The 27719-nt window shown below is 38.5% G+C and overlaps 1 protein-coding gene across 7 annotated transcripts; it reads left to right on the top strand.

Moving 5' to 3' along the window:
- The first annotated feature begins 302 nt into the window (after nt 1–302).
- On the top strand, nt 303–26872 carry LOC119552760 (anion exchange protein 3). Of its 7 annotated transcripts, none has more exons than XM_037862558.1 (15): nt 304–900; nt 9487–9759; nt 18338–18485; nt 18545–18809; nt 19354–19483; nt 19643–19669; nt 19779–19940; nt 20010–20252; nt 21410–21550; nt 22027–22233; nt 23140–23337; nt 23405–25158; nt 25227–25421; nt 25741–25969; nt 26030–26872. In XM_037862558.1, exons 2-15 carry the CDS (start codon nt 9682–9684, stop codon nt 26102–26104), a joined length of 3852 nt encoding a protein of 1283 aa, XP_037718486.1. In that variant the 5' UTR covers nt 304–900; nt 9487–9681; the 3' UTR covers nt 26105–26872. The 7 variants fall into 7 exon arrangements, with proteins under 7 accessions (XP_037718489.1, XP_037718486.1, XP_037718487.1 ...); XM_037862557.1 differs by lacking the exon at nt 304–900 and adding an exon at nt 7635–7812 and having other exon boundaries at nt 26030–26104; XM_037862561.1 differs by lacking the exon at nt 22027–22233 and having other exon boundaries at nt 303–900; nt 26030–26104.
- Nucleotides 26873–27719: the final 847 nt, after the last annotated feature.

Here is a 27719-nt window from a genome sequence, read left to right as displayed (position 1 = left end):
CTAAAATTAAAAATATATAAAAGTGAGTTGGTGGTATAGGTTGATTGAACCTTAAATATTGACATTGAGAAGGTTCTTCAGGATTAGGCATACCCATTGATTACCAGGGATTAATCCCACTGTGCGGCGAGAGCGATCGGTGGTGAGGGTGGGCGCTCTGCTCTCTCTTTCCAGCCCAGCTGTAGCGGCTCTTTCTCTCTCGGCGGCGCGGCGTTCGCGTTTGCGTTTTCGATCGCTCCGGTTAAAAACGTGCTGCGACAGGAACTGTAAATCATTACGCTCGGAAACGTGAAACGTGCTGCTGCTCGCACAGAAAAACCGAAACCGAAACCGAAAACTGCGGAAAAAGGCGGAATATTGGGCTTGACAAGTTCAAGTTTGCCACAAAACACAGAAAGTCGTAAAACGTTGAGGAAATACAAGATAAAAAGTAAAAAGTATTAAATACAAAGGTTCCGCGCGCACGCAACTAAAACAACAAAGAAACGGCCGCGTTGTTATTGTTGCTTTTTCCTGCCAATTTTCGTGTGTGCCTTGTGCCTTTCCCTTTATCGTCTGTTGTTTTTATCGACGCGTTCTCGTTCTCGTGTTCTTTCTTTTTCCAGCCAGTGCGTGTGTGTGTGTGTGTGTCTTTCGCCCCCAAATATCTCTCTCTCGCTCTCTCTGCGTTCGATTTGTTTGTGGTTACCCCCGCGCAAAAAATTGAAAATAAGAAACATAAAAATTTAATAACAAAAAAAAAACAGGAAGCTGACCCCGCCAGATCGAAATCGTAAAAAACCCTTTATGCTAATCAATGAGCTGTGTCTGAGGCACAGTGGAAAATTTTCAAATTTCGCAAAGCGGCGACGTCATCAGTGGTCGCTATTGTTGTTGTTGGCGCCCGTGGCCGAGTAAAAGGTAAAAAACAAGTAAAAAAAAAAAAAGTAAAAGAATACTTCAAGTACGTGTCAATTATAAAATTCATTTTGGTCTGCCATTCCTGTTGTTGTTCTGTCTGCGGCTATTTTCGTGCAAAAGATCTTTAATTTGTGGATATGTTGACTTTTAGTCGCATTTCCCCACACTGGAAAAAAAATAGTTCCATTTCAATATTTATTTAAAAAAGATGCAGAATTAATTTTTAATAAATTTGATACAATTTGGAATTATTGTTGAATAATTTGTTAGTATTTTAGTATATCAATCTCTAATCTCTATCAATAGAAAATTTAAAAAAATACATATAAAAATATCATAGAATTTTTTATAAAATCTAAAAAAAAATTTTTTTAAAACCCTGCTATGTATAAACTTGCTATAATTTTGGGAAACCTATAAACGAAAAATATTCTATGCCATTTCGATCTTATTAAATCATAGCTTTTTTTTCATAGTGTATAAATAAACATTTACTGGGCTTTTTCGCAGTTGGAAAAGTGTCAAAGAAAATGCGAAATTTACTCGGCGGCAAAACAATTACGGAACTATATCTTGTTAAATACTATTTGCTGGCCAGCTGTTGGCTAAGAACTTTTTGGCCTCGATTTTCAATTGCCGTTGGACAAATTATCAAGCAGTCAAAAGAGATAAATCAAGTCGGGTCCGAGAGCAACTGCAGCATGTGACTTTGAAACTCTGTGGAAACTGGTTCTATTTTGGACCTCTGGCCAGGGGCGGTGTAGGTTTATATTTTTTGTGTTCTTGATTTTTTGCCTTTTGTTTTTTTGTTTGTTTGTTGTTGCTGTTTTTGTATTTGTTCGACAAGCAAAGCTAACACAGTTTCAGTTGTACTGGGCACGTAGTGCCACGTTCTGTGCTCTCTCCATCTCTCTTTCTCCATCTGCCTTTCTTCCCCTTTCTCCCCTTTCTCCGCCTCCAAAAGCCCCTGTTTGTCTTCCATTCCCCGCGGCGCTTTATGCTAAGTTTGTCTGCTTTTTATGCAAATTTTCAGCAAACAACAAGAAAAACAACAAGAAAAAGAACAGGAGCAACAGCACCAAAAACTCTACTTTGGGGGAATTTCTGCTATCAGCACTGAGTGTTCTCGAAGTCCCCCAATGGACCCCTCCCCACCCCCATTTGAACGCCCCTGGGCACCCCCTCGCTCGCTTTTTGCCCAGCACGTGAAAAGCTGGTTGCACTTTCTCGCCTGCACTCGCAAAAAAGATATATGGGTTGTCAAAAGTGTTATTTAAATATTTTTTTTAGGTCTAAATCATCTTTGGGTTATAGGCAGGGGATCGTTAGTAAGAGTTATTTGTGGTTTTTATTTTAAATGGACTACTGAGAATTGTATTTATATTTTTAAACAATAAGGCGGATCTCTATACACTTTGTAGTTGAGGGTAAATATAGCATTATTTGCTTTCCAAACTTGCTGAATAAATAATAGGGTTTTTTTTACGTATAAAATCCAAAACAGTAGTAGACCTTGAAAAATAAATGTCACGAACATCTCTTTTTTACGGGTTTTAGTTATAGGGAAGTCGTTCCACTTAAAACGAGCTATATGATGTAACATTTCCTATAACAAATGTATTTCCCTAGAACTGATCCTAATTAGAAAAGTTCTTAAGTTTTATGATAGTTAAATGCAATAGAATTTGTTTCCTAATTTTTCAAAATGGTCATAATAAAACCGCTTATCAAGAATAGTCGACTTATCAGCTCAAAACATTGAATGAAATTCTGCTAGGGGTAATATTTTATAGGTATAAAATATGTTTTTATGCTGCTTGTTAAATGTCTAACCAGGTTAAGCACAAGTTATTTAAGTATTTCTAAAAGTCATCTTAGTATACCTCCGATAAGGAGGCAATAAATCGACGAATTAAGTGGTAATTTTTGCTGTGTGGAAAATATTTGTTCTTGGCACCCTCTAACTCCAAGCGAGCCCCCTTCAGCCCCGCCCATGGGGTTTCAACTGGTGAGTAATGGCTCAATAATTTGGCTTGCCCCCCGTTTGCCCCCTTTCTGCAACATCTATGCTGCAGTCGCGACCCGCACACGATAAACACACAATGTTAACTAGAATTTGTTTATCTCTACTTGGGTGGTTATTTTTTGTTCTTATTTTGCTATTCTTGCTGTTTTCTGTTATTGTTCTTGTCTGATATTTAACCAAAATGTATCATGAAGCTTAAAGTTGGGTTTTATTGTTATTGCCGCCTCTGCCGTTGCTGTAATTGTTGCTTTGCACTTTTGTTTACACAACTTGTGGCGAATCTGTTGTTGTAATTTTGCGTTTTTCGAGAGTAGTGTTTATTGTTCCTTCGAAGCGATACACAGAATTTGCAGTGGCCGGCAAATTGAAGTATTTAATAACAATAGGTTATATGGTGGAAGAAAGGGGGGTTAAGACACTGGCGTAGACAAAGGGCGTAAGGTGATCCCCCCATAAATATAAGAAATTCAATATAATAAGCATTTCCGCCCTTTTAAATTCTTTTGAAATTAATAATCAATATCTGGAGTTGGTTTTTATTAAATAAATATTTTTGAAAGATATTATTTACAAGCAATACACTTATAGGAGTCTGAAATTACGACATTTATTATTTCAAGAAATAATTGAACAGCTAACAATAATTTTAATAAGTAAAAAAAACTTTGAATGGTAATACTATTTAGGTTCCAAAGTCCTTAAATATTTTAGTAATAGTATAGAGGTATATTATTTTAAAAGATTTATGTTATTTATCATAAACCGTTTTTAAAGATAACATTTAGTTAAAACTCGGAACTTATTCATACAGTATGACACCCTTAAGATTAGGCATTTCATCACGCTTAAAAGTGTTTATGAGTCATTAAAACAAAATCACCGACAACTGGTGGAAGGGGCATCGTTGCGTTCTGGATATGACAAATATTGTGACACCCCTTTTGCAACGGCCATGTCTGGTATCGATATTGATATTGTGCATGTGTAGGCATTCTCGGGAGTGATTTACCAAAACAAATGATAATAAACTTCTGCTGACTAGGTATCGGTTAAGAACCGCTGATGCCATCTGTGGCAATTTCGGAAGAAAACCGTATACGTACTCTTGGGAAAACAGCTCGTATTTTTAAAACAGCTGACGAATAGTGCTTATCGCGGTAAAGGAAATATAATCAAACTGCGGGGGAAATAATTGTTATGGGCTATGGTTATATTATATAAGATCTAAACATACCAAGGAAAATATACAATAAGTCTTTCGGTCGTTCATTTACTAAATCGGTTGGTCATTAGTAGAACTGCAATACCCTAATTAAGGTTTGGTTCTGTTTATATTTGCAGTTGGAATTGGATTTCAGCCTTTTTGTATGTTTAGGTTTTTTGTGTGCGGTGGAGCGTTGCCAAATGTTTTCATTCCGTTTCAAATGTCGTGTTTTGAATGCAATTGATTTCAAGTGCTTTGAACCTTTGAACAAACGAATACTGTCGATCATAAATCCTTCAAGGCCGGACAATATTGTCACTCAAGTGGAAAGTGGAAGTACGGCGCCTACCGAAAAAATAAGGCAATGTGAAGGGGTTATATAAGTATGAAAATATATATGAAATTAGTAACTAAATGGTAAATGGGTTAGAAAAAAATCAAAGCACGTACATAAGCCGAAACCAACCTTTTACAAAGAGTTTACTGCAGTGTTTTTTCAGCTAACTGATTTTTTATTGCATTACATTAGTGATTGTATTGTGTTGGTATATATTCAAGTAATTAATGCTAATTGCATTTATATATCACATTTATGGTTATATCAATGTAAATGCTTTGTGTAGTAATCCAGCGTAAAAACATATGCGATAACCGCAATTATTCGGTCGTTTAGCTACCGTAACCGACACTACTTGATAATATGAAACCTTTAAACAGAACTCTGAGTGGTAATTCACGCCTTTGGATTCAATTGTAAAGTGTAATTGTATGATTACTAACCTATTCCAATAAGTGCACTTGAACTAGCCATTTGTGTGCTTTAAGTATAGTTTACAGTAATGAACGTCGAGGGTTCGGTAATCAGTCTGGGGATCGTTGAAAACAAAAAAATTTATGGTCTGCGATGATTTATGGGGGCACTTAAACAATGCGTTTTCAATTATCAAATATTTTAATGCACTCATATATTCGAAAATGGTATATGGGCACACTTCTGAATAATTACCGGGAGTCGTCAACGACATTTTTGCAGGTATCGGCACAGTATATAACATAGGTATGTATAGTATATCTCGAGAGGTCTTAAAACTGACATTTATACGTTCGAGTGGTTAACGGCTACCGAATTGTGGAAATCGGGTGGGGGTACGAAGAGGGTAAAACCCCTTTCCGGCGGAGTTGCGAAATGGGAAAGAGTTCGCGGCGCTTGAGTGCTTTCAAGTTCAATGTCAGCTGCAGTTGCAGTTGAAAATGCAATTCCAGTTGCAGCTGCCTTTTGCAGTGTTGACTGTTGCAATTTGGTGGATCGAAAACAAAACCGGTTCGCAACTTGTTCGGCAGCACGTGAATGTAAATTGTGTGGCATTAAGCAGCGTATCCAGCGGATACATCGGAGGTAGGATCCGAAAGAGCAGCTGACTGCTGACATAAACCGGTTGGGTCTGGAAAGATTTGGCCGGGGAGAAACAGTGTTCGATAAGGAGACGTCGCACGAGACTGGACTGATAAAACCGAAGCTTCTCGACTGATTGCATAAGGAACCTGGCTATTTAAAGCCATTAGCCTGGCCATTTATCATCGGCAGGCTAATTGACATGTCTCTAGGGTTAAATCAAATCAATTTTGGGAACGCGACACATAATAGACAATTTGATAATTTATGAAGCCGCCGGTACGGCAAATCCCATACATTACTGTCAATTGTTTTAGTAAATTGAAGCGGAATCTGAATCGGAATCGAAATCAAAATGAATGGCCAGCCCAGTGCGATAAGAAAGCTAAGGTGTAGGCGGTACTTTTCTGATACCCGCTAACATTTTTTTTATGCCGCTCATACGTATATATAAGCAAATAATTTAAATCAAATTTAAGTCAGACCGTCGTACGATCGATCGTTTGGCGTCATTTCGCCAGCGCACGCTAATGAACCCATAAAATTGATCACCACGTTAATTTTCACCACCCCCCCCGCTTGGAACTTTTGGGGGTTTTAAATTGTAACACCTTCGGGTTTTATGGGAACCTGCTGCCGCGCCGTTTTGTTTGCCTTTAAGTGTCTTATATATTTATAAGTTTTAAGTTGCCTCTAATTTTGATAACATGCAAGTGACTGACTACCATTCGTCTGCCTTCCCTTGTGTGTGCCATAAAAAATGTGTAAATTTATTTGTTTTCACCCAGCGACGTGCACTTTATCGTATCGAATTCGGTTAGTGTCACGCGATCTCCGATCGATCGTATCTGAAAAAACTCCAGAGAAATCAGTTGAGTTGGTCTGATCGAAAATAGCTCTAGATTCTTCTTTATCTGTTGTGGTTTCTACGTTTTTAGATCTGGAACTTTTATTGGAGTGGAACCTATGGTATATTTTGACTTTTATTGTTATGCCAAAGTTCTAAAAAGTTAATATTAATAAGAATATTGTATTGGGATTGTCAAAGAACTGTATTTTTGTAATATTATATATCTTGCAAAATTGTTTTTTTAGGTTTTGGTCATTGAGAACATTTTTTTTTTTTTTATTTTATGAGTCAGCTAATATTGTCGTTTTGCGATAGTGTTTTTTATGCACTTTGTATTTTATGCCTCTCCCTTTTGTACAAGTCCATTGAGCTTTCATATATATTTTTCCCTTGCTAACCAATAAACTATTATTTAAGTGAACGTTTTCAAACTAAAACAAACTAATCACCAAAGGAAAACAACGTTCAAATTTCAACTGAATTACTTAAGTTCTAACCTGTACAAACACAAATATATAAGTACCAATAATAGGCGAAGCAATTTAGGGATTTACCAAGAACTCCCTGAGGCAGCAAAATGATGGACTGGGTGTACAAATATTTATACGGCAACCTTGGAAGCGTTTCCGCCCTCGTTCAGCCATTGATCAACTTTGAAATCCTTTTATTAGTTAATAGCGTTTACCGTAACATGCCACCCACTTTTATGCAGACGCGAGGCAATATCAAGGTTGTCGAAAAGCCAAAAGTCAAAGTTTTGTTTGCTCAGCAACTTAACTTTAATCCATGGTCAGACAGAGGAGACACATCAGTTTGTGTGTTTTTCTTTTTTATTTTTATCGAGGAATATATGGCAAACAAGACGAAATATCCAAGGCACATGGATCAAAAAAAAAACCCCTCCCCAAAGACGAGTCACATTTTCTTACATAATCAACCAAGTGAAAATTTGTGGGTAGCGCAAAAAAAAAAAATGAAAGAAAAAAAAACAGTTAATGGGACGGGCTAAGTTTAGGCGCTGGGTCTAAGCACGAGACTCATGTTGGATTGTCTACGCGATATACGATACGAAACGAAGCGCTGCTCCTCACACACAGATACGCACCCATACAAAGGCGGCGGGGTTTTATATTTGCAGTTCGTAGATACTTCGGGTGGCGGCGGCTCACTTTCCAAGCGTTCTTGGCGGCCGAAAGAAGCTCACATAAATCAGCGCATTCGCAGCCGCAACAGGTTCACACGGCATTCGTTCGCCACGGAGGAAGCCACGTCGGTGTCCTGAATATCGCGTATCCGCCCCAGTGGTTTCGGTACATCCAATACGCGTTCCCAGTCGTCGTGCAAACCAATTGGCCAGCGGTGCCTAATTGAATTTGTTTCACTTTTTCGGCCACTCTGTTATTGTCCTGCCAGTCTGCCGGTTGCTTTTACCCATCAAGGTGCTTACTGAATTATTAAGGACCTTCGGACACGTAACATTTAACACTGGACTCGGGGTCTCCATTGTCTATTCGCTCTGTGCCTGTGTTTGTTTCGGTTGATTGCCGTTTGGGTTCAACGCCTGCCACGCCCCAAATCGCAGGTGCCGCCATCAGCACAAACAGGCGGTGCCCATTTTTAACATAAATTCTGGGTTGTATTTCAAGCAGCTGTCATAATACGAAACGAAACTATTAAGGAGATCAGCATTAGGAAACTAATATTATATATAATATAATATTTTTATATTTTATATTAAAAAGTAAAATGAATTTTTAAATAATATAAACTACGTTGTTGTTAGAAAATAACCAGATTAATATAAGAAGTCTCTTAGGTCATGCGGTTTTGTTTAGAAATTCATAACCAATGCTTTAATTAAATGTTAAGTTTTCAAATTAGATCACTCAGTTCTCTTGAAAAAAACAACCACAAACTGTTCGACAGTTTCGTAGTATTTCCTTGCTTACTTACTTATTTCAAGTATAATTCGATAAGATGGCAATTAACCATATCGCATTTATATGTACTTAATTTAGGAATATGACAAAAGGCATGACGATTAAAAAATGGAAAAAGCTATTATTATCCCCTTCAAAATTTATTTTTCATGTTGATGTCATTTTAAAATTAAATTTTGATAAGCCTAGAATTGATTAAGTAATTATATTACTGATACGAAATAGATGAGATTGCAATAGATACATTTGAGTCTTTTAAAAGTACAAAGTTTAAGTACTAACAAAAAAAATTAAAAATATGGAATTGTGATTTTATTGTTTAGATAATTAATATTAAACAAAAATCAATCAAATTAATTTTTTTTATTTGATAAATTATAAAAATTATATTTATATTATTGATATGAAATAGATGAGATTGCAATAGAAACATTTGAGTCTTATAGAAGTACAAAGTTTAAGTACTAACAAAAAAATTAAAAATGTTGAATTGTGATATTATAGTTTTAATAAATAATATTTAACAAAAATCAATCAAAATACTATTTTTTTTATTTGATAAATGATTGAATTAATTTTTAAAAAGACGAAAATATAAAAAAAAACTTTGTATTACATTTCTAGTAAAATGATGATTCCTTTGCCTTGGATAATCAAATTAGCTTCCAAAAAATAATGAAAATATTTTGTAAATCCTAAAATCGAACTAGAATTTTTTAAGTGTAGAGTTTCTTAACTGGAAAAGGAGATGCAGATCGTTAAGTGAGCGATCTGAGTGGCAAAGAACACCGCCTTGGGGCGTCGATTGCGCCACACTCATTCCCGCCCAGTCCCGAATAATAATTGAGTGTTCAAATAACGCAAATTGATCACGAGCCGTCAACGAAAGTCGCGTGCTTCATCGACCCCGCCCCTCCGCCGCCCTAACTATGCGTGTGGCTGCCATTTAACTTTAATTGAGTCGCGTCGAATGGTTTTTATTGCGCTCGGTACTTACAGATATATATATTTTTGTGCCTCATCGCCTTCAATTGGCCTCCTTAGGCAGTGACAAAAAAAGCAACAGTCGAAATTGTTTATTAATGAAATTGCGTTCCAAGCACTCGCTTCTGTTTGTTCAACTATTTTTTTCTGTACCTCTTAATATTTTTTGTTTTTTTTTTTCAATTACAGGGCGTTGAATTCGCTGCCCCGAATGTTGAGATTCTTGGAGCATCCACAGTGGCCGCAGCAAATTACCAAGCTCACCAGCACCCCGATGCCATTGCACTGCCTGATCATCAAATAGGCAGCTTTAAATCCCCCCAAAATCTTCGGATTGGACTCTAAATAAATCAAAAATCAAGAAGAGCTGAAGAAACACTCAAGATGAGCTTCAGTTCGGCCAGCGGCAGGGAGAATAATGTCCGCAAATTATCCTTCCTGGGCTTCAATACCAAAAAGAAGGTGAGTCAAATTAGAAAATATTATGGTTTTTATAGATCATATATGTAGTACACATAGAAAATAACTCCCCAACTGATTTATGAAGAATACAACGCAAGATAATTTATATGTTCGTACATATATATACATATATTTAATAACTAAAATACATACTCTCAAAAAAAATTTCGAATGAGGCAAAGAAATATATTAAAAAGTAAATTAATAAAAGTGATATAAAAAAATATTATTTAAATATTACAATTTATTATAACATTCCAGTCGAGGCTCTAACCAGACTAATAAAAAGAATTTATATAAAAATATTCTTAAAAAGATTTCTAAGATAACTTAAAATTATAGTAAAACAGTTTAGGCATTTCCATCATTTCTTGATTGCATATCCTGTGTGTGTAGATAGATTAACTATAAATAATCCCGCCTAATGTATTGGCTTTGGCTGGGAAATGAATTAGGCAAATGTGGGAATGAGCTCATACTTTGGCTGATGATGATCCCGATACGACTTTTACCCAGTCAAGTTATCTCTCCAAACTAATTTTTTGTTTGTAATGCAAGCATGCGTACATATTTCAAAAAAGTGAATATAATGTGCTGCTGTTGGTAGTTTTCCATTAAATAAATCACTTTTTAAATGTTTTTTTTTTTTTTTGCTATTGCCAATTTGTGAATAATTCATTTGCAAAGCCCGCACGGTAATGTCAAGTAATTGTTATTGATTTTTTTTTGTGGTGGTGGCTTGTGTTATTTCTCAGTTGTTGACTTTTCTACACATTTCCGCAGTGTGTCAGTTGTTTTGGGCACACCGGCATATGCCCGCCAGCTACCAAGTGACACAATTTAGAAACCAGTTTCCCGCAAATCGATTTCGGTTTCAATTTCGATTTCAGTTTGGGTTTCATGTGCTCGGTACTCAGTACTCGGCTATAGATCACACAGTGCCTAATCATGCATTCATTCATGCGAAAGTGCTGCCTTTGTGCTCGACATTTTTGCCAACATTACGTATACGCCGGGTGGTGCTGGAGGGCGACAACAAGTTGTCAGCTTAAAGGCTAAAGCGCTAAACGCGTCGAAATAAACGCATTTTAATTGTGCAACCGACAACAGTTGGCAATAACGGTAACAGGAAGCTAGTTAGACATTCGGCATTCAAATGAATATACCCACTCTACCCACTATAGTCGCACTACACACTCATTTGGCAAACAGAACACACAGCAACACACAGAACGGGAAATCGATACTGGTGGTCAAGGCCGCCGCTGTGGCACTCACTCTGGCATTGACAATGAAAAGTAATAGTACAGCGGAATTGTAATCGCAATCAATTCATTGACACCTGGCCAGGTGAAAGCATCAAGTTGCATTAGCCGTGGGAGCAGCAACCTCAATTAACTTAATTGCACCACAAAGTATGCCATGATTTAGGTGCAACACTAAAAATAGAATGGTCTAGAAGGCATTTTGTAACGTAACTGTTTTGCCATAATAAATATTGTACAAATACCACAATTGCTATTGGTATGGTATGGTATTATAATCTATTTAATGGTTCTATCTTTGACTTTCTTAAGAGCGTATTAAAGACACAAACAAAATGTTACGAATAACTGAATTTTTGTAATGCTGCTGGTAATTTGATAAACAAAATATCTCTAAAATGCTTTCAGTGAAATAGTTACTCATAACAAATAAAAACAATTATAATACTATTTTGTATTAGTTATACTATTAAATAGTAGCCGAAGCCATAACAAAATATATATATTACTATTTTTAGGAGTAGTAAACTATTTGTATATTACCACAACTATATGCAGTGATAAATTCCACTAATAAATGTTGTTGTGTGTAGTAAAATTATGGTTTTACGAGTATTGTCAGTTATTTTACCACAGGATATTACCCCCAACTCTTTAAGCAAATACACCCCAGTTGTTCAATACTAATTATGAAAGTATATCATTAATCAATCAATTACCAATCGTGTCATTCATCCAACCTATTTAATGGTTAATGGCCCCACATAAATCAGCACCCCAGAGGGAATCCTATCATCTTGAGCTGCAGTGTACGATCACATAACTCAATTAGACATTACAACTTGGCTGTTATCGCTAATTACCCAAAATATACACACACATATATGTATTTATGGGTGGCTAGCTAATGAGTCTTAATGTTCTGGCTTGCTGTTCAAAGTGCCATCAAGTGAATAGATTTTTGTGCAGGGCGAAAGAAAAGCTTTCTTTTTTTTGTTTTTGCACAAAACACACCTCTCTCTCTTGTCTATAATCGTTGGCCAAACACAAAACACTAAGTGTTGGCCTTGAGTGGCCTTGACCATCATTGGGAGGTCCTGTGAGCGCAAAAAAAGCTTTGCCATTAATTATGCACTGGTAGCGGGTGGGAGCTAAAAAAAAAATAAGAGAAAATGCTGAGCGCACAAAGCTTTTGGCCAGCTGAAAAGCTTTTATGGCCAAAACTGCATTCCGATTTACGTCAGCAGGAGCGTATCCTGGGGGCTGGTAGTGGGTCGGGTGGGTTGGGTGGGTGGGTGTTGTTATAGTAAAGCCCGCCCGTTCTTGGTGGCCCTGAGAATCAGCTGAGCGTGGCCGAAACGCTGCAGCGCTGCCAGCTGAGCGGCCTGTTCTACCGTTATACGCGCGCTTTAACCCTGCGCCTGCGCAGTGGGTCAAAAGTTCAGGTAACGCCAGCAGCAGCAGCCACAAGCCCTCATTTGCTGGGCAGCCTTCCCAGTCAACGGAACTCGGCTCGTTTTTCCCCTCGATCCAAACAAAAAAAATTAACATAATACGCGGGTCAAAGTGCAACAGGCCAAAGGTTTTTTTTGTGGCGAATAACAACTATTGCCAAACTTGCAAACGTGATTAAAAGTTGGATTTTTTGCATATCGAAAACTGGGAGCCCTCAAGGTAAAGTGAAAAACTAGTCTAACTTGTTTGATCTATAATGTTAATCAAAAACGCACCGAAAGTTGCCTAACACACAAAACTTTTCAAGAGCACACAACCTTGAAAATTGTTTCAAAAGAGCCCATCCACACACACACACACACACCATCGAGAGGAGAAAATGGGAAAAGCCTTTCCTTACATATAGAAAATGTTGTTCCTTTTCTTTTTTTACAAAATTATAGTCGAAAAGTTGGCAGCTGGGCACAACAAGTGAGTTGGCCTTTTATGTGCCATAGACACTCAAACTCTGGAATATTTCCCCATATATATGTATATACATTTTCCGGTGGAAAATCATTTTGGGTGTTGCATACTTTTTGGGGCAATAAAAGCGGCTCAGCGGCAGTGAAAAACACGCAGAAATGTTACCGAAATGCTACCTCAAGCGACAGGAGTCGACCTCCCTCAACACACGTGTGTCTGCGGTCACAAATGTATCTATAGGTTCTTTTATATATATTTCGAGGTGTCTTTTTGTGTGTGGCATCTTAAAAATTACCCATAATAACCAAGTTTCATTTCGGTTTGCCGGATTGATGAATGATTGACTGCCTGAATGGGATTTTGCGGTTTCGTGTTTCCAATTTGTCTGCATTATAAAAACGCTGTGAATTATTTAGCAGTTCATGCATTATTTATACTCACTCACACCTGAGTGGGGAAAACAGTGCTATTCACTTTGCTTAAGTTTTCCTTCAAGGCAGGAATGTTGGGTGGGGTTTAATTTAAAGTTTTGTGCAAGTTCCATTGGCAGAAAGTTATATAAGCGGCTTAGCCTTATAGTTTTTAGTTTATGGGGAGACCTTTTAAATACATAAATTTCATAAACTTTTGGCTAAAGTATTTTCCAGCCGGTTATAGATTGTTTACAGGGCAAGAATAAAACCTTTTAAGACTTATGTAATGTGAATATTTATCAGTTATATAAGGTGTAATTTGGGAAAAAGGTTCAGGCTTAGGTTTTTATATTCAAAGAGTCGGTTCTATTTAGTTAGCAATAGTTTAGGATTAAAGTTTTTACTTGATAGAAGGAGATATCTATAAAAATCGTTCAAAATTCATAAGTATTTTATATTCAGTTATTAAAATTTTCACTTTACCAGAATAACCATTCCTATAAAATTTCCCACATTTCCCGGAAAATGTTGTGCTTACTTCCGGTCGCAGGATAATAAATAGAGCAGACCTCAGCTATTTATTGCCAAACGCCATGGCCCACACACACACTCTCGCTCCCATCCACACACATACACACAATGCCGTCGACTGACCTTGAAGTATGCAACACTTTTCTATAGTAGGATAGTGAGAGGCTATAGTGTGTGAATATAGACGTTTCAGAGGGTGAGCCGCATTGTCAGCATGATTTCCCATCACTAGATTGCGTTTACGATGCTTTAATGCCTGTGCTTGTGCCGCTGCCTCTGCCCTTGCCTTTTCCACCGCCCAATGACCAGTTTAACCTTTCGCACGTGTCCGTCTCGCTGCGACCCCTGACCCCAGAACCGGTGTCCTGTGTCCTGTACCCACTTTTCCGTTCCTCCCGTCACTCTTGTGCTTGTGCGAGCATTTCCGCTGCGGAATTCACATTAAATTAACACAGATACACACGAATACACACACTACCGACAGACAAAAGCGTTATAGAAGCATCGTTAATTTGTGCAAACAAACAACAACAAAAAAAAAAAGTAATATCTAACTGCGTAGCGAAAGCAAAACAACAAAAATCCACCAAATTATGCACAGGCCGTGGAAAAAATTCGACAGCTGCAAACAAATAAAAAGTTTTATGTATACATGCATAAATACATCCCACCCAAAGTCAGAAGTTAAATGTTAAGTTAAACGGTTTATGTTTTCGCGCAGGTTTACTGCCCAGCATTGTCCACTTTTTATGGTCTTGTTAGTTAAGGCCAGATGTTTAAATATTGGGAAAAAAATGTATTAGACATTCTGGCAACAAAGCTAAGAAAACAAAATAATGCTGGACAGTCTGAGAATTATTATTATTATTTTAAAACAAGTAATTAATACTAAAATATAAAAAAGTTATTGGTTTTAGCAGATATATTTAAGATGCACTTATGACTTAATATCTAAAAAAATACTAGCAATAGGTATATATAAAGCTTAGTGCTATCAATTCCTACATTAATACTTTTATGTAACAAACTGTGTTACCATTTTTCAAGAGTAATATAAACTTTTAGCCCCCTCTTTCCTTCCGACTTCCTTTTGGCAACTCAACTCAGTTTTCCAATAAATACCAAGTTATATACGCGATACGTCCCGCAAGACTAACTTTTAATCTTCTGTGCAGGGCCAAGTGTAGAAACTTATTTGCCGGCGATGACAACAACAGTTGGCAACTCGCAAAATCTTAACAAGTTTCGCTTTAGCCGCAATTCGATTCAATTTGGCAAGTTGGGCAAAAAGTTGTTTAGGCCACGAGCGTCTAACTTGCTTATGACTTGTAAGTCACGTGCCGCCGATGTCAAATCACATCAGAAACACTCCGCGAACTCGGCTCAACTTATTTTATTGTTGTTGGCCCCACTTTTAGAGTGGGCTCCTGAGCGGCTTACATGCATGCCCAGCTTTATGGCCAACTTATGGCATGGCACACAACACTTGTCAACCGAATAGGTGCACTGAGTTCTTGGGGGTATACAAAATATGAACATTAAGAGCATATGCCAGAATATGCCATGCAAATTGAAAAGAAAGCGTTGAAAAAGTCAGAAGGTGGAAAGAATTCTTAGAACAGAAAGAAACTAATGGAATGAGCTTTTGGTAAGCGGTTTAAGATTACATCACCTGAAAATTTGTACTTCAAAATTATCTTAAGATAAATAAATACATTTAAGCTATGACAAATATCAGACAAATATTTAGAAGTGACAAAGGTTGGATAAATGTGGGATTTTAGTAGATTTGTTAGAAATATACATAGGAAAAAATGCAAAAAAGTGTTCTATAAATTTGAATCAAAAACACAACACAGAGAAAATTCTAACGTTCTCAACTGAGTTGAAAATGTTCTTAAAAATAAAACGACATATTTAAATTTAATATTTTTTTATTTTGCTCGAATCAATTTGAATTGGCGGTATTTGCAACAACAAATAATCTATTAGTCCAGTCAGTAGTGTATACTTATCAAAAAGTTTTTAAATAAACTCAATTTAACTTTTCTCTTTTCTCTAGTATTGAGAACATTGATGCCAAAATGTACTTACACGGTTTTTAAGAACAAATGTTCTCAATTCAAGAACAATGTTCTTTAATGAATTTTTGCTTAGAATTAAATGCAGATAATTATTCATAAATATTACGAAACAATCCATAAATTACACTTATTCAGAGTTAGTATGCCTATTTATTCCGACTTGTACTTTGCCTAAAAATAGAGCTAATTCTCCCCGAAATTCTCGTTTTGGATGATCTCATTGGGCTTCTATTTGTGCATTTGGGATAGGATAGGATAGGTTTAGGGTATGACCCGTGCATATTCATTTGGCTCCGTTGCGAATGCTAAACAAACAACAACGAAAATTGACAGCTCAGACGGCAGGTGGGCGGGGAAGTGGGCGTGGCAGGTCTGGGAGGGGGGGGGGGGGGGGGGTTTGGGGCCTAAACATACCATCGATTATTTGTGATAAGCGCCGGTGACATGCTGCATAAAGTGCGACTCTCTGTTAGGACGTTGGTTACCTAAAGAGTGGGTGGTTTGTGGGGGGATTTTGGGTGGTTTTTGGGTGGCTTTGAAAGTGGTTCCGAGAGCTTATGTAGCCACATTATGACGGGCATCAAGCTAATGGCTGAATGACAAAATACTTTTACTGCCTGCTGCCTGTTCGTATCTGTAAATCAGCAATGCCAACAACTTCATAATGAGCACAAAAAGGCGACATTAGTATCAAAGTCATTATGGGACAACTTAGTGTTTATCGATTAATTAACGTAACACGGCGCGCTACGCTCGAGCTTATCAAATGCAAAGCGCCACCCACAAAACACCCATAAAACACCCGGAAAATACCCACCCACTAGGGTCGCAACACACATAGATACTTGGTCGTTGGTCTTCTTTTTTTTTCATAGCTGCCGGTCGGTGGACACATTGACGTTCCCACGTGCAGGCTCTCAGCGTTATTAAATTTTTTCTATTTATAAACTCAAACTGAAACTCTGTTTGCCTTTGTTTCCGCCCTTATCTGCCACCGGCTTATCAGGAAGTGAATGTAATTGTCAAGGATACGCTCGTCCGGTGTATTAAAGTTGGCATAAAATATTCAACAGCTGCAGACCTGACCGGGAATCGAAAAGTCCTTCGGCTGCCCGAGGGGCCAAATCGCATTTAGTTAATTCCATTTGCATTTATGTACCTACCACATCTAGGCATACGATCATTTTCATGTTGACGTAGTAAATAAAACTGGCAAAACACTCGACCGGAGCTCCGAAGGCCCCTTAAAGACGTGTCATTAAAGCTGAAAATACCTGGCAAAATATGTTGACTGAAAATATTTGAGGTTTTCATTATAGAACATGAAAGAGAATATGAATATTCATAGTAGATACTTTGTGGCTTTTAGTATCATAACCAAAAGATATTAAATTCCTTAGGGTATAATGGTAGTCTTTTGCTGGTGGAAAATGTATTTTACTTGATTTTGTTTTTGAGGTCCGGAAATAAAAAACATATGTTTTATTGTTCTAAAAATTATTTAACACGTGAAATAGAGCATTTTCTGATATATATTTTAAAATTCCTTATTAGATAAGGTTTGTTGTCAGTGGAAAATGGTTTAAAAAGATTTTATTTTTGAGATTCGGAAATAAAAAAATATGTTTTATTGTTCCAGAAGTGATTTTAAATGTGTAAAACTGTATTTTCCAAAATAGATTTCCCCAGAAAACAATTTAATTGAACACTAGAGGCAAAATTGAATTCCCTGCAACCTTTTCAGTGATTTTCAATAAACAACTTGAGATTTTTCCTATATTTGTAATCTGATAGCCACACAACAATTGGGAATAATTGGGTTTACTTGTTTCTCTCTTGAGGCAAAGTAATATGTGTGCACATATTTCTCGTCTGCCAGATGATGTTGATATTGATGTTAATTCTTGAGAGAAGTGCGCAATCAATGCCTTCGTCACTATGGAAACCAATTGCGATCGATTAAAACCAATTAAGAGCGACGCCCAGAGAATCCAGTTTGATTCTCATCATCAAGTGGCTGGGATATTATGTTGGAATGTTTAGTTTTTTAAAGTTCTAAATGCGTACGTTAGCACTGGTGATGGTGGGGGATGATTAATGTACGCCTCTGAGACGTTTGCTACCCAATTCTTTGCGTCCCCCTAAGTGCTTTCCACCAGATCGTCAAGATCTCGAAAGACTCGTGACGCGGGGCAATAATGCTGCGAGTCACATGACTTGTCTGACTTTGTTTTTCCTATAGATTCTTAATTGAAAAGTATTTGCGCCGACTTGACTCATGCCCAACGTGACCAAACGCATGAAAACAATTGAGTAACGACAATTTATAGTTATATTTATTTTGTTTTCTTCTTCTTTGTTGCAGTCCGGCAATGAGGATCCCGACGAGGTGCTGCTGGACTCGGAAATGGACAAGGTCTTTGCCGGCACCAGTACGCGCAAAGACAAGTTCGATGTGAACACCTTCCAGGACAACTCCCAGCTGCCCATTGGATCCCGCAAAAAGAATAGCAGTAAGTTTGGGGATTACAAAAAGGGAATATAATATTGAGTTATTTTGGTTTATCAACAGTCCGCACAAACGATCTGAATATCGAGGAGGATTCGGAGTACGAGAGCCAAACGGAACCCTTAAACAATGCACAAAACTACGATGACATCCCCGAGGACTTCCCGCTAGTGTCGGAGAGAGCCGGACACGGTGACCACTCGGACAACTCGGTGGACGAGAAGCACGTCCAGTTCGGCGGCAAGAAGAAGATCGTCGTCACCCCGCCCAGTTTGATCTATGATGAACAGCCCACGGACCAATCGCACGAACGTAAACGCCGAAGAAGGTAAGGATATCACCTCGTAAGGATCTATTCCTTTGTATATCCGAAAATATAAAACATCTTATAAGGGATTAATGAGTTTCACAGATGGTTATAAGTGATGTGACTATACTTAGTTTATTTTGTTATGTTCTCCAATAATAATTAATAATTTGATGTTTACTTTGACATAAATTAGTTACAAATTAGATTAAATACAACATATTTCATATTTAAATAGTAATGTTTGTGCTAAAATATTTTGAATTTTCGAAAAATCTTAAATAGCTTTATATAATGACGGTTACATTTTTGTTAACCCTTAATTGCAGCTAACCTTTTACTTACGTAAAATCATGAGATATAGTTATTCAAGTAAGCAAACACTTATAAAGGAAAATAAGCAGTTTAAGCACACAGAACAGATATACATTAGATAATTAACAAATATTAATAACCTATTACATTCTTATAAATATATTTTTAAAAGTGAAATTCTTAAAAAAGATACAGAAACATATTGTTCCGTGAATGAATAAATATTAATAAAATATAATCCTCCTTCCAGCCGCCACCAGTATTATAGACAACGTAAATTCTCACATCAGGACAGCGTGGAACCCAAAAACAAGCTCGAGGAAAACGGTGATGCAGGTGCGCGTCGCATCTCTGTGCAGCCTGAGGACACGGCATTGGAGGTAGGGCCTGAACACTGGGACGTAGCAATCGATTCCCCTTACCGAGAACCCCCACCCCCAAATTAACAACTAGTTCAGATCATCTAACTAAACCAGCTATATTGTGTCTCTCCAACTCTCATTGCTAACCCACAAAAAAACATACGGACTCACCTGTAGACAAATGGCCAAATGCCGGCTAAACAGGTTGACCATCTTATCCTCGGCCGTGCCCTTAGCCCCAAAAAAAAATTAGCTCCTTATTTGAAACCCTCTGTTCTAGAACTAATCTATTGCTTTTAACCCCACGTTATAGGAGGCTGATCTCAACGAGCTGAGATCACATCGTTCGGACGACCCGCGTGCCCTGCGCCGCCACAAGATCCATCACTCATCCATCAAGTTGCGCGAATTGCCCCAGATTACGATTTCCCCCTTCACCAACAAGAAGCCCGAGGTGGACCACAGTCCTCATGAGGTCTGTATTATAATGATCTAAGTAATGTTCCCTCAATTGTAATGGGCTTGAATTTCTATTTGTGAACAGATCTTTGTGCAATTGGACGAGCTCACGGGAGTGGGCGAGGATCGCGAATGGAAGGAGACGGCCCGCTGGATCAAGTATGAGGAGGACGTGGAGGAGGGCTCCGATCGCTGGGGCAAGCCCCATGTTGCCTCCCTCTCCTTCCACTCGCTGCTCAATTTGCGTCGCTGCCTGGAAACGGGCGTTGTCCTGCTCGACCTGAACGAAAAGGACCTGCCCGCCGTGGCCTATCGCGTGGTAGAGCAGGTGAGTTATCCTTTAAAATGGATTAAGGGAAAAGATTAACAATGACAAACAAGATTTTGATTTAGGTAGAAACCTTATTTACACTGAAAGCAAATGTTTTTTAATTCATTTTTGAATTTTATTAGGGGTGAAATCATGTTTTTTGCGATATTTAGGCCGAAAAATTTCGATTCCGATTTTGATATAAAATACTCTTATATTTGGTGTTTTTTTAATCGTAATTTTCGGCAAATCAAGACGTACAACTAAAAGACCGACTGTTTTGAGCAAGTTGGAACCCATGCTATATGTCCAAATTATTTTAGAGAAAGTTTATTTTTTGACCTATTTTCGCAATTTTTTAAAAACCTTTTTTTTTGCGAAAAATGTCAAAAATAACACATTTCTAGGTTTTAATGCCAAAAGATTGAAAATCAAACTACGAGTTCAACGAGGTATGACATTCCTTATTGTGACCTTTATTTGCAATATGCCAGCGAAAACACTGATATTTTTATGACGTAAAAAGACGATTAAAATTTTGGTCAAAAACACTATAATTTTCGGCGGTTTTTCAATTGTAGTTTAGCCGAATAAAGTCGTATTGATAAAAGACCAACTGCTTTGAGCAGCTCGCATCCTAGGCTATCGATCCTTACCAATTTAAGGAAAATTTATTTTTTGACCAATTTCAACTTTTTTTTAAGGGGTTACATCATATTTTTTTGTGAAAAATGGCAAAAATTAAACATTTTCAGATATGAATGCCAATGAATTGGAAATTAAAGTACGAGCGTAACGAGGTATGCCATACCTCATTGTGGCCTCTTTTTGCATAATGGCAGCCAAAACACTCATTTTTAATGCGAAAAAATAGCATTACAATTTTGGTCTAAAATTCTTAAGTCTTAGCAGCTTTCAATCGTAGATTAGCCAAATCAACGCGTACTGATAAAAGATCGAATGATATTGGAGTTTGCAAACCTATGCAAGCGATATTAATCTGAATGGTAGTAACTTGATACAAGAAATCATAGAATAATAATAAAATCAGATAATATTATGACTTAAAAGATATTTTACAGTATTAAACTTTGCTTAAATTAAATAATTGGCTTTAAAAATACTTCAAAGATAATAAATCAAACTTAAATGAAATATTTTTCTCTCCCCTTTAGATGGTGATCGAGGACCTGATCGACATCAATGACAAGCCCTCGGTGATGCGATCGCTGCTCCTGCGTCATCGCCATGTCAACGAGCACCAAGGTGTGCTGCCCTTCACCAAGCGGAAGTACAACAGCTACACCAGCCTGCAGGTGAGATAACAATCCGCTCTTCATTCAGCCCATTCAAATGGTTTCGTTAACACCTCTGTGCCTTCTTCTTGTCATTCTAATATCGCATTATCATCCAACCATTTATCTATTGACATCGTGCCTGTCCGCTATAAATAATTGGCTTTCAGTGAAAATTGTGACAAAAGTTTGTTAATTCCCATGATCGTGGTCATTATTCTCTTGTCTATTTCTGACATCTCATGACTCACAACTCGTACACCAACATCAACAATAATAATAATAACAACTACAACATCATCAACAACAACAGCAACTTATACCCAAATCGGTAAAGAACAGCCAAATTGTATATAGACATGATCGTTCAGATATCTGATAAAACGCCGCTTTGTGTATCTCTTGAATATCTTTCTTTTTGTGTACGTTTTACTGATTTTTTTTCGCCACCAAAAAAAACACACACACCAAATCTTCTTGCACTCTAAAAACAAAAGTTTCTTTGGATGGGTGCGGAGTCATCCCACCAGCAGTTCCAGCAGCAGCAGGCGCAGCAGCAACCTCGCAACCTGGCCAAGGCCAGGAGGAGCATCTGCGTCACCTCCAGTGCTCCGCCCACGGCGGCGATGCTCAATGTGGCCACTGCCACGGCGGCGGCGGCAGCGATTGATCACCGGCGCCACTCCACGATGTCCTACCTGGGTGTAATGAACTAGAACCCCCCAAAAACACGCCTCCTCATGTAATCCTAGAGCCAGGGAATGAAACAAACAAGTAGGGGTGCTCCATCCTGTGGTTGTGAATAGCAGGGAATAGATCCCATTCCCACTCAAAAACTAGCAAAATCGTTCATTTTGTCCAAGGTACCACAAGAAAGAAAGTTATTTTATTAAAATCTCTTAAAATACAGGTCTTAGAACTGAAAATGGTCATCAAAATATAAGATATCTATTAGAAATCAGAAATCCTTTGTATAATAAAAACGTTAGGGTCGACAATCTTCAGGATCTTTAGCCCTGATAAAAAATTCTAAGAGATGAGATCTAATAAATAGTAATATTGTTTTTTTTTGAGTCTAAAAAATATTGGAAAAGTGTAATCATAATATTAACCCTTAAAAATGATCTTGATTTAAAACTTGTTTCTATTGCAACCAATTACATTAATCTAACGTTTCATTCCCTGGTGTAAAAGGAGTCAGAAGCAGCCGAAATGCGCTTATAGAACTCGCGATGTTTCTTTTTAGCCCCACCACGTTTTAGCCAAGTTCCGTAGCCCTACTCCTTCCCCCCTAGAACCACTGTTTTTATGTGTGCTCTCCACCTCCACGATTGGCAAGTTCTCAATTGTGATTGTGATTATGTTGTTCAAGTACCTTAGATCCCTTCCACTCGCAACTCTAAGATCTACTGCTGCCCTAAACCGCACTGTGTTCTAGTATATATCCTAATAATATACCGATTTTGTTCTGCGGCACGACTTTACTATATACATATTTTGTGTTCAGTGTTTCGGCACCAGCTTTGCATGTAGAGCTTGCTTGATGTTCCCCAGTAGATTATAAAAACCTTTGGTTTTCTTTATTCAAAACTTTATGAAATGTCCCACAGAATTTGTCTGGCGGGACGGATGACAAGAAGATCAAGATCATGCCGGCCAACGAGATTGGAGGCAGCAAGCGCAGCAATGAGCTGAAGATCGACATGAAGGACGACATGTACTCCTCGTCGCAGGAGGATCTCAAGAAGCTGCAGAATGACACGATCCTCAAGAGGATTCCAGCGGGTGCGGAGGCCACCACTGTGCTGGTAGGTTGATTTCTTTATAACTACAATCCCTTCGATATTAATGATATCCCCCCTTTGTAATCAAAAGGTTGGTGCCGTGGAGTTCCTGGAGCAGCCCACCATTGCCTTTGTCCGTCTGTCGGAGGGTGTCCTTATGCCCACCTTGACAGAGGTTCCTGTCCCAGTGAGATTTATGTTTGTCCTATTGGGACCGCGTAACTTCGACTTGGACTACCACGAAGTGGGTCGTTCCATCTCCACGCTGATGGCCAACGAGCACTTCCACTCCATCGCCTACAAGGCTGACGATCGCAAGGATCTGCTGTCGGCCATCAATGAGTTCCTGGATGATTCTATTGTCCTGCCACCCGGTAATTGGGATCGCCATGACCTTTTGCCCTTCGAGGAGTTGAAGGCCAAAAAGGATTGGATCCGGACGCGAAAGATCAAGGCACTGCAGGTGAAGCGAGACAGTGAGATGATAAAGATTGGCAAGGATGAGGAGAAGGCCTTGCTAGAGAAGCAGACGCTGGGAGCCATTGGATTTACAATTGGTGGTGGCGATGGAGGAGGTGATGGCGGTTCCGACGATGACGATGGGCGGAAGAAGAAGAAGCCCAGTCCGCTGGAGAAGACCGGTCGCCTGTGGGGAGGACTGAGGAACGATCTGAAGCGTCGAATGCCCATGTATAAAAGCGATATATTGGATGGTCTGAACACGGAAACCCTGGCAGCCACCATCTTTATGTACTTTGCCTGCCTTTCGACGGCCATCACCTTCGGAGGTCTCGTTTCCGCCAAAACAGACAGCTGGATTGGCATCTCGGAGACACTGATCTCTTGCTCCCTGGTGGGCATTGTCTTCCATTGCCTGTCCTGCCAACCACTGGTGATCATCGGAACCACTGGACCACTCCTTCTCTTTGACGAAGCTCTTATGGTGTTTTGTACAAAGCATGATTTTGATTTCTTGTCCTTAAGAGTTTACGTCGGTGTATGGTTGATTATAATATCGCTGACGGTTTCCGCTTTCGAGGGCAGTGTGTATGTGCGTCTGCTCACGAGATTCACCCAGGAGATCTTCTCGGCCCTGATCACGCTCATCTATATTGTGGAGACGTTTATGAAACTCATTTCGATCTACAAGGAAAATCCTCTGCTGGCTGACTATAATCTCCCGCCACCGACTCTGGTTGCCCATGACCATGCCACCAATGCAAGTATTTTGAATACGACCGTGGGTGTAGCTGCTAATATTACCGAGGGGCTCCTGAACATCTCGACAACGGCCATGCCGACGGGTCTGCCACCATTGCCCAGAAATCAACCCAACACCGCTCTCTTCTGCACCATCCTCACACTGGCCACCTTTGTGGTTGCCTACTACCTGAAGCTCTTCCGTAACTCCCACTTTTTGGGTCGCAATGCTCGTCGTGCCCTAGGAGATTTTGGTGTACCCATCTCCATTGCCATCTTTGTGCTGGTGGACTATCTGGTGCCAGCTGTTTATACAGAGAAGCTGGTGGTTCCCGAGGGCCTATCGCCCAGCGATCCCTCCAAGCGTGGATGGTACATAGGTTTCGATACCTCCTCCACCTGGATTCCATTCGCCTGTGTGGTGCCCGCCCTGCTCGTCTACATCCTGATTTTCATGGAGTCGCAAATCTCCGAGCTGATTGTGGACAAGCCAGATCGTGGCCTGAAGAAGGGTTCCGGCCTGCACTGGGACATTGTGCTGTTGTGTCTTTTGAACTGTGCCTGTGGACTGTTTGGCATGCCCTGGCATTGTGCCGCCACTGTGAGATCGGTGACCCATGTGTCCTCCGTCACCATTATGTCACGGTGGGTTTAAACTGCAGTTTAGATCTTCAATAAGTGAATTAATAAATTTTATTAATATTTTTTAATAGAACCCACGCCCCTGGTGAGTCGCCCAGGATCGTTGATGTGAAGGAGCAGCGCCTGTCCGGATTCTTTGTGTGCCTGATGATAGGTCTATCAGTACTTATGTCTCCGCTCCTGCGATTGATTCCCATGGCAGTGCTCTTCGGAGTCTTCCTGTACATGGGCGTGGCCTCCATGAGTGGAGTGCAGTTGTTCGAGCGGTAAGTGCTTAAACAGAGAATATATTTATATGACATGATGATCATTTTGATGAAATTCATAACCCATTCACTTTGATATGTTTGCCATCCTGTTTTTTGCTCTCTTTTTTGCCTCGAAGAGTTAGGAATATTTCTGTCTACCCAGAGAAATTCGCTATTTTCTATCCTTTTTAGTTTGCGAGAATTATCAAAGAGAGAAAAAATATACTTTATAGACTAACCATGCGAATATCAAATTGATCCTTATGTTTTTGGTTTAGTTGTGCATTATAATTGTAATAATCTGATAATCCATTTCCTAATTCCATTTTTATTACAGAATAAGACTGTATTTCATGCCGGTGAAGCATTATCCTCCCACGCCCTATGTGAAGCGTGTGCGTCCTTGGAAGCTGCATCTGTTTACCACCATCCAGGTGCTGTGCCTCGTACTCCTGTGGACGGTAAAGTCGTCCCAGTTCTCGCTGGCCTTCCCCTTCTTCCTGATCATGATGGTGCCAATACGGCAGAATTTGACGGCGCTCTATAAGCCCGAGGAAATGCAAGCGGTAAATTATATTATTTAAAATTGTAAATCAATTATATTAATGGACTTAATCTTCTTCCAGCTGGATGGCAGCGAGATGAAGAAGAACGACGACGATGAGCCCGATTTCTATGAACAAACGAACATACCAGCCTAGGATTGGTTTGTTTGGTACTTAATTAGTGTTAGATTGAAAGTATTAAAGCCAAGCCACGTTTTACGCTGGCCCCAAAAACAATATCACAATAGCAAAAGGCAAAGAAAAACAAAACTAAAACAATACAAATACAAATACGATATATTTGTTGCGAAATTCTGGTGTGAAAGCGTTAACGAACTACCTGCAATTAGTATTTAGAGACTAGCCACACAAAAACACACACCTGAACTACCCGAAATGCATATTTGTATAATATATACATACACATATGCGGGGTCTGCACTTTGTGATTGAAAGCGGTTGCTGCAAAAGCTGCAGAAGAAGGCGGAATCGTGTACCTAAATTGCAACTGAAATCAAGAGACAAATTAGATTATTAGCCAGGATTATTGGGGAGCAGAGCGGAGAACAAAAGCATATTTTTGAGGCCAACAAAAGCAGTTGATGGTTTATCAAATTTGATATCGTTGTTACCTCTGACTTGTCAGGACTAGACAAATATCCTTCCAACGGAAAGGACAGTCACAAATTTGCATCACACACACACACAAAGAAAACCAACGAGAGGAACAAATTATTTATTCAGTTGGAAATTCGCATGTATTATTAGCAATAATTGCATTTGCATATACACAAAAAACTATTATAAACTTGGCTTAGACCTATCAAATCGAAGCAATCCCTGCGTGGAAAACTAAGAGAAACCCATAACTAACTATTTACCTTCAACTGGCGTAGTGATAATTAGTGTCAAACACACACAAAACTAAAAAAAAAAAGCCCCCCTCTTAGATCGAACAAACGAACAATTGTTTATAACAAAATCGTTGTAAGCACTTCAGCCGGAGGTGTCTTTTAAAGTGAATTCTCCGTGCTTGAAGTGGCCGCTGTAAGTTTGCCTTCTTTGTATTTGTAGTCAGATAATTGAAACACACGAAACAACACACAAATAAGTCCACACAAACACACATTGTACTTACACATGACTATGTTATATATATACACCCGCATACACTATTTAGTACGTTTCAAAGATTATTCGTTCGGAGCTGAGAGCCTAACCCAAACTATTTTTATGTAACTTGTATGTATGAACTTGTACTTACTTCTAAGTAGTTGTTGTCTAGTATTGTTTATTCCAATTCAAATAAAATTTAAAAATCGAAATGGTTGTTTTATATGGTGACTGGTATTTAAATAGGGGTAAATAGGGGGTACGATTTTTCCAACAGAGCATGTGCAAAAGTCAATTTTCGTATGAAGTAAATTGTTGTCAAATATTTATTTTATTTATATTTATTTATTTGAGGGACCTATTTTAGAATCTACTAGTGATTTTTACAACTACTTTATAATATATTAACTAAATATTTCGATGCTTTGAATCACTTTTTTTTACATTTCTTGTTTATAAATCATATTTTAATTAACCTTTTAAAGACATTTGATGTATTATTCAACAGTATTTTTCAGAGCCCAAAACATGTGCTGTAAGAAACAATTTTTCTGGATTTTTCTATAAAATAAAACCACAACATATTAGAAATCTAGGTCAAGTTATAGTTTAGCGTAGGCTAATAAAAAATGAAAATGGTAAATTCAGTTTCAATTTT

Source organism: Drosophila subpulchrella, chromosome 3L (genome assembly GCF_014743375.2).
Source record: "Drosophila subpulchrella strain 33 F10 #4 breed RU33 chromosome 3L, RU_Dsub_v1.1 Primary Assembly, whole genome shotgun sequence".
Lineage (NCBI taxonomy): Eukaryota > Metazoa > Arthropoda > Insecta > Diptera > Drosophilidae > Drosophila > Drosophila subpulchrella.
The sequence above is the reverse complement of the archived record's forward strand: the minus strand, read 5'-3'. Positions and strand labels throughout refer to the sequence as shown.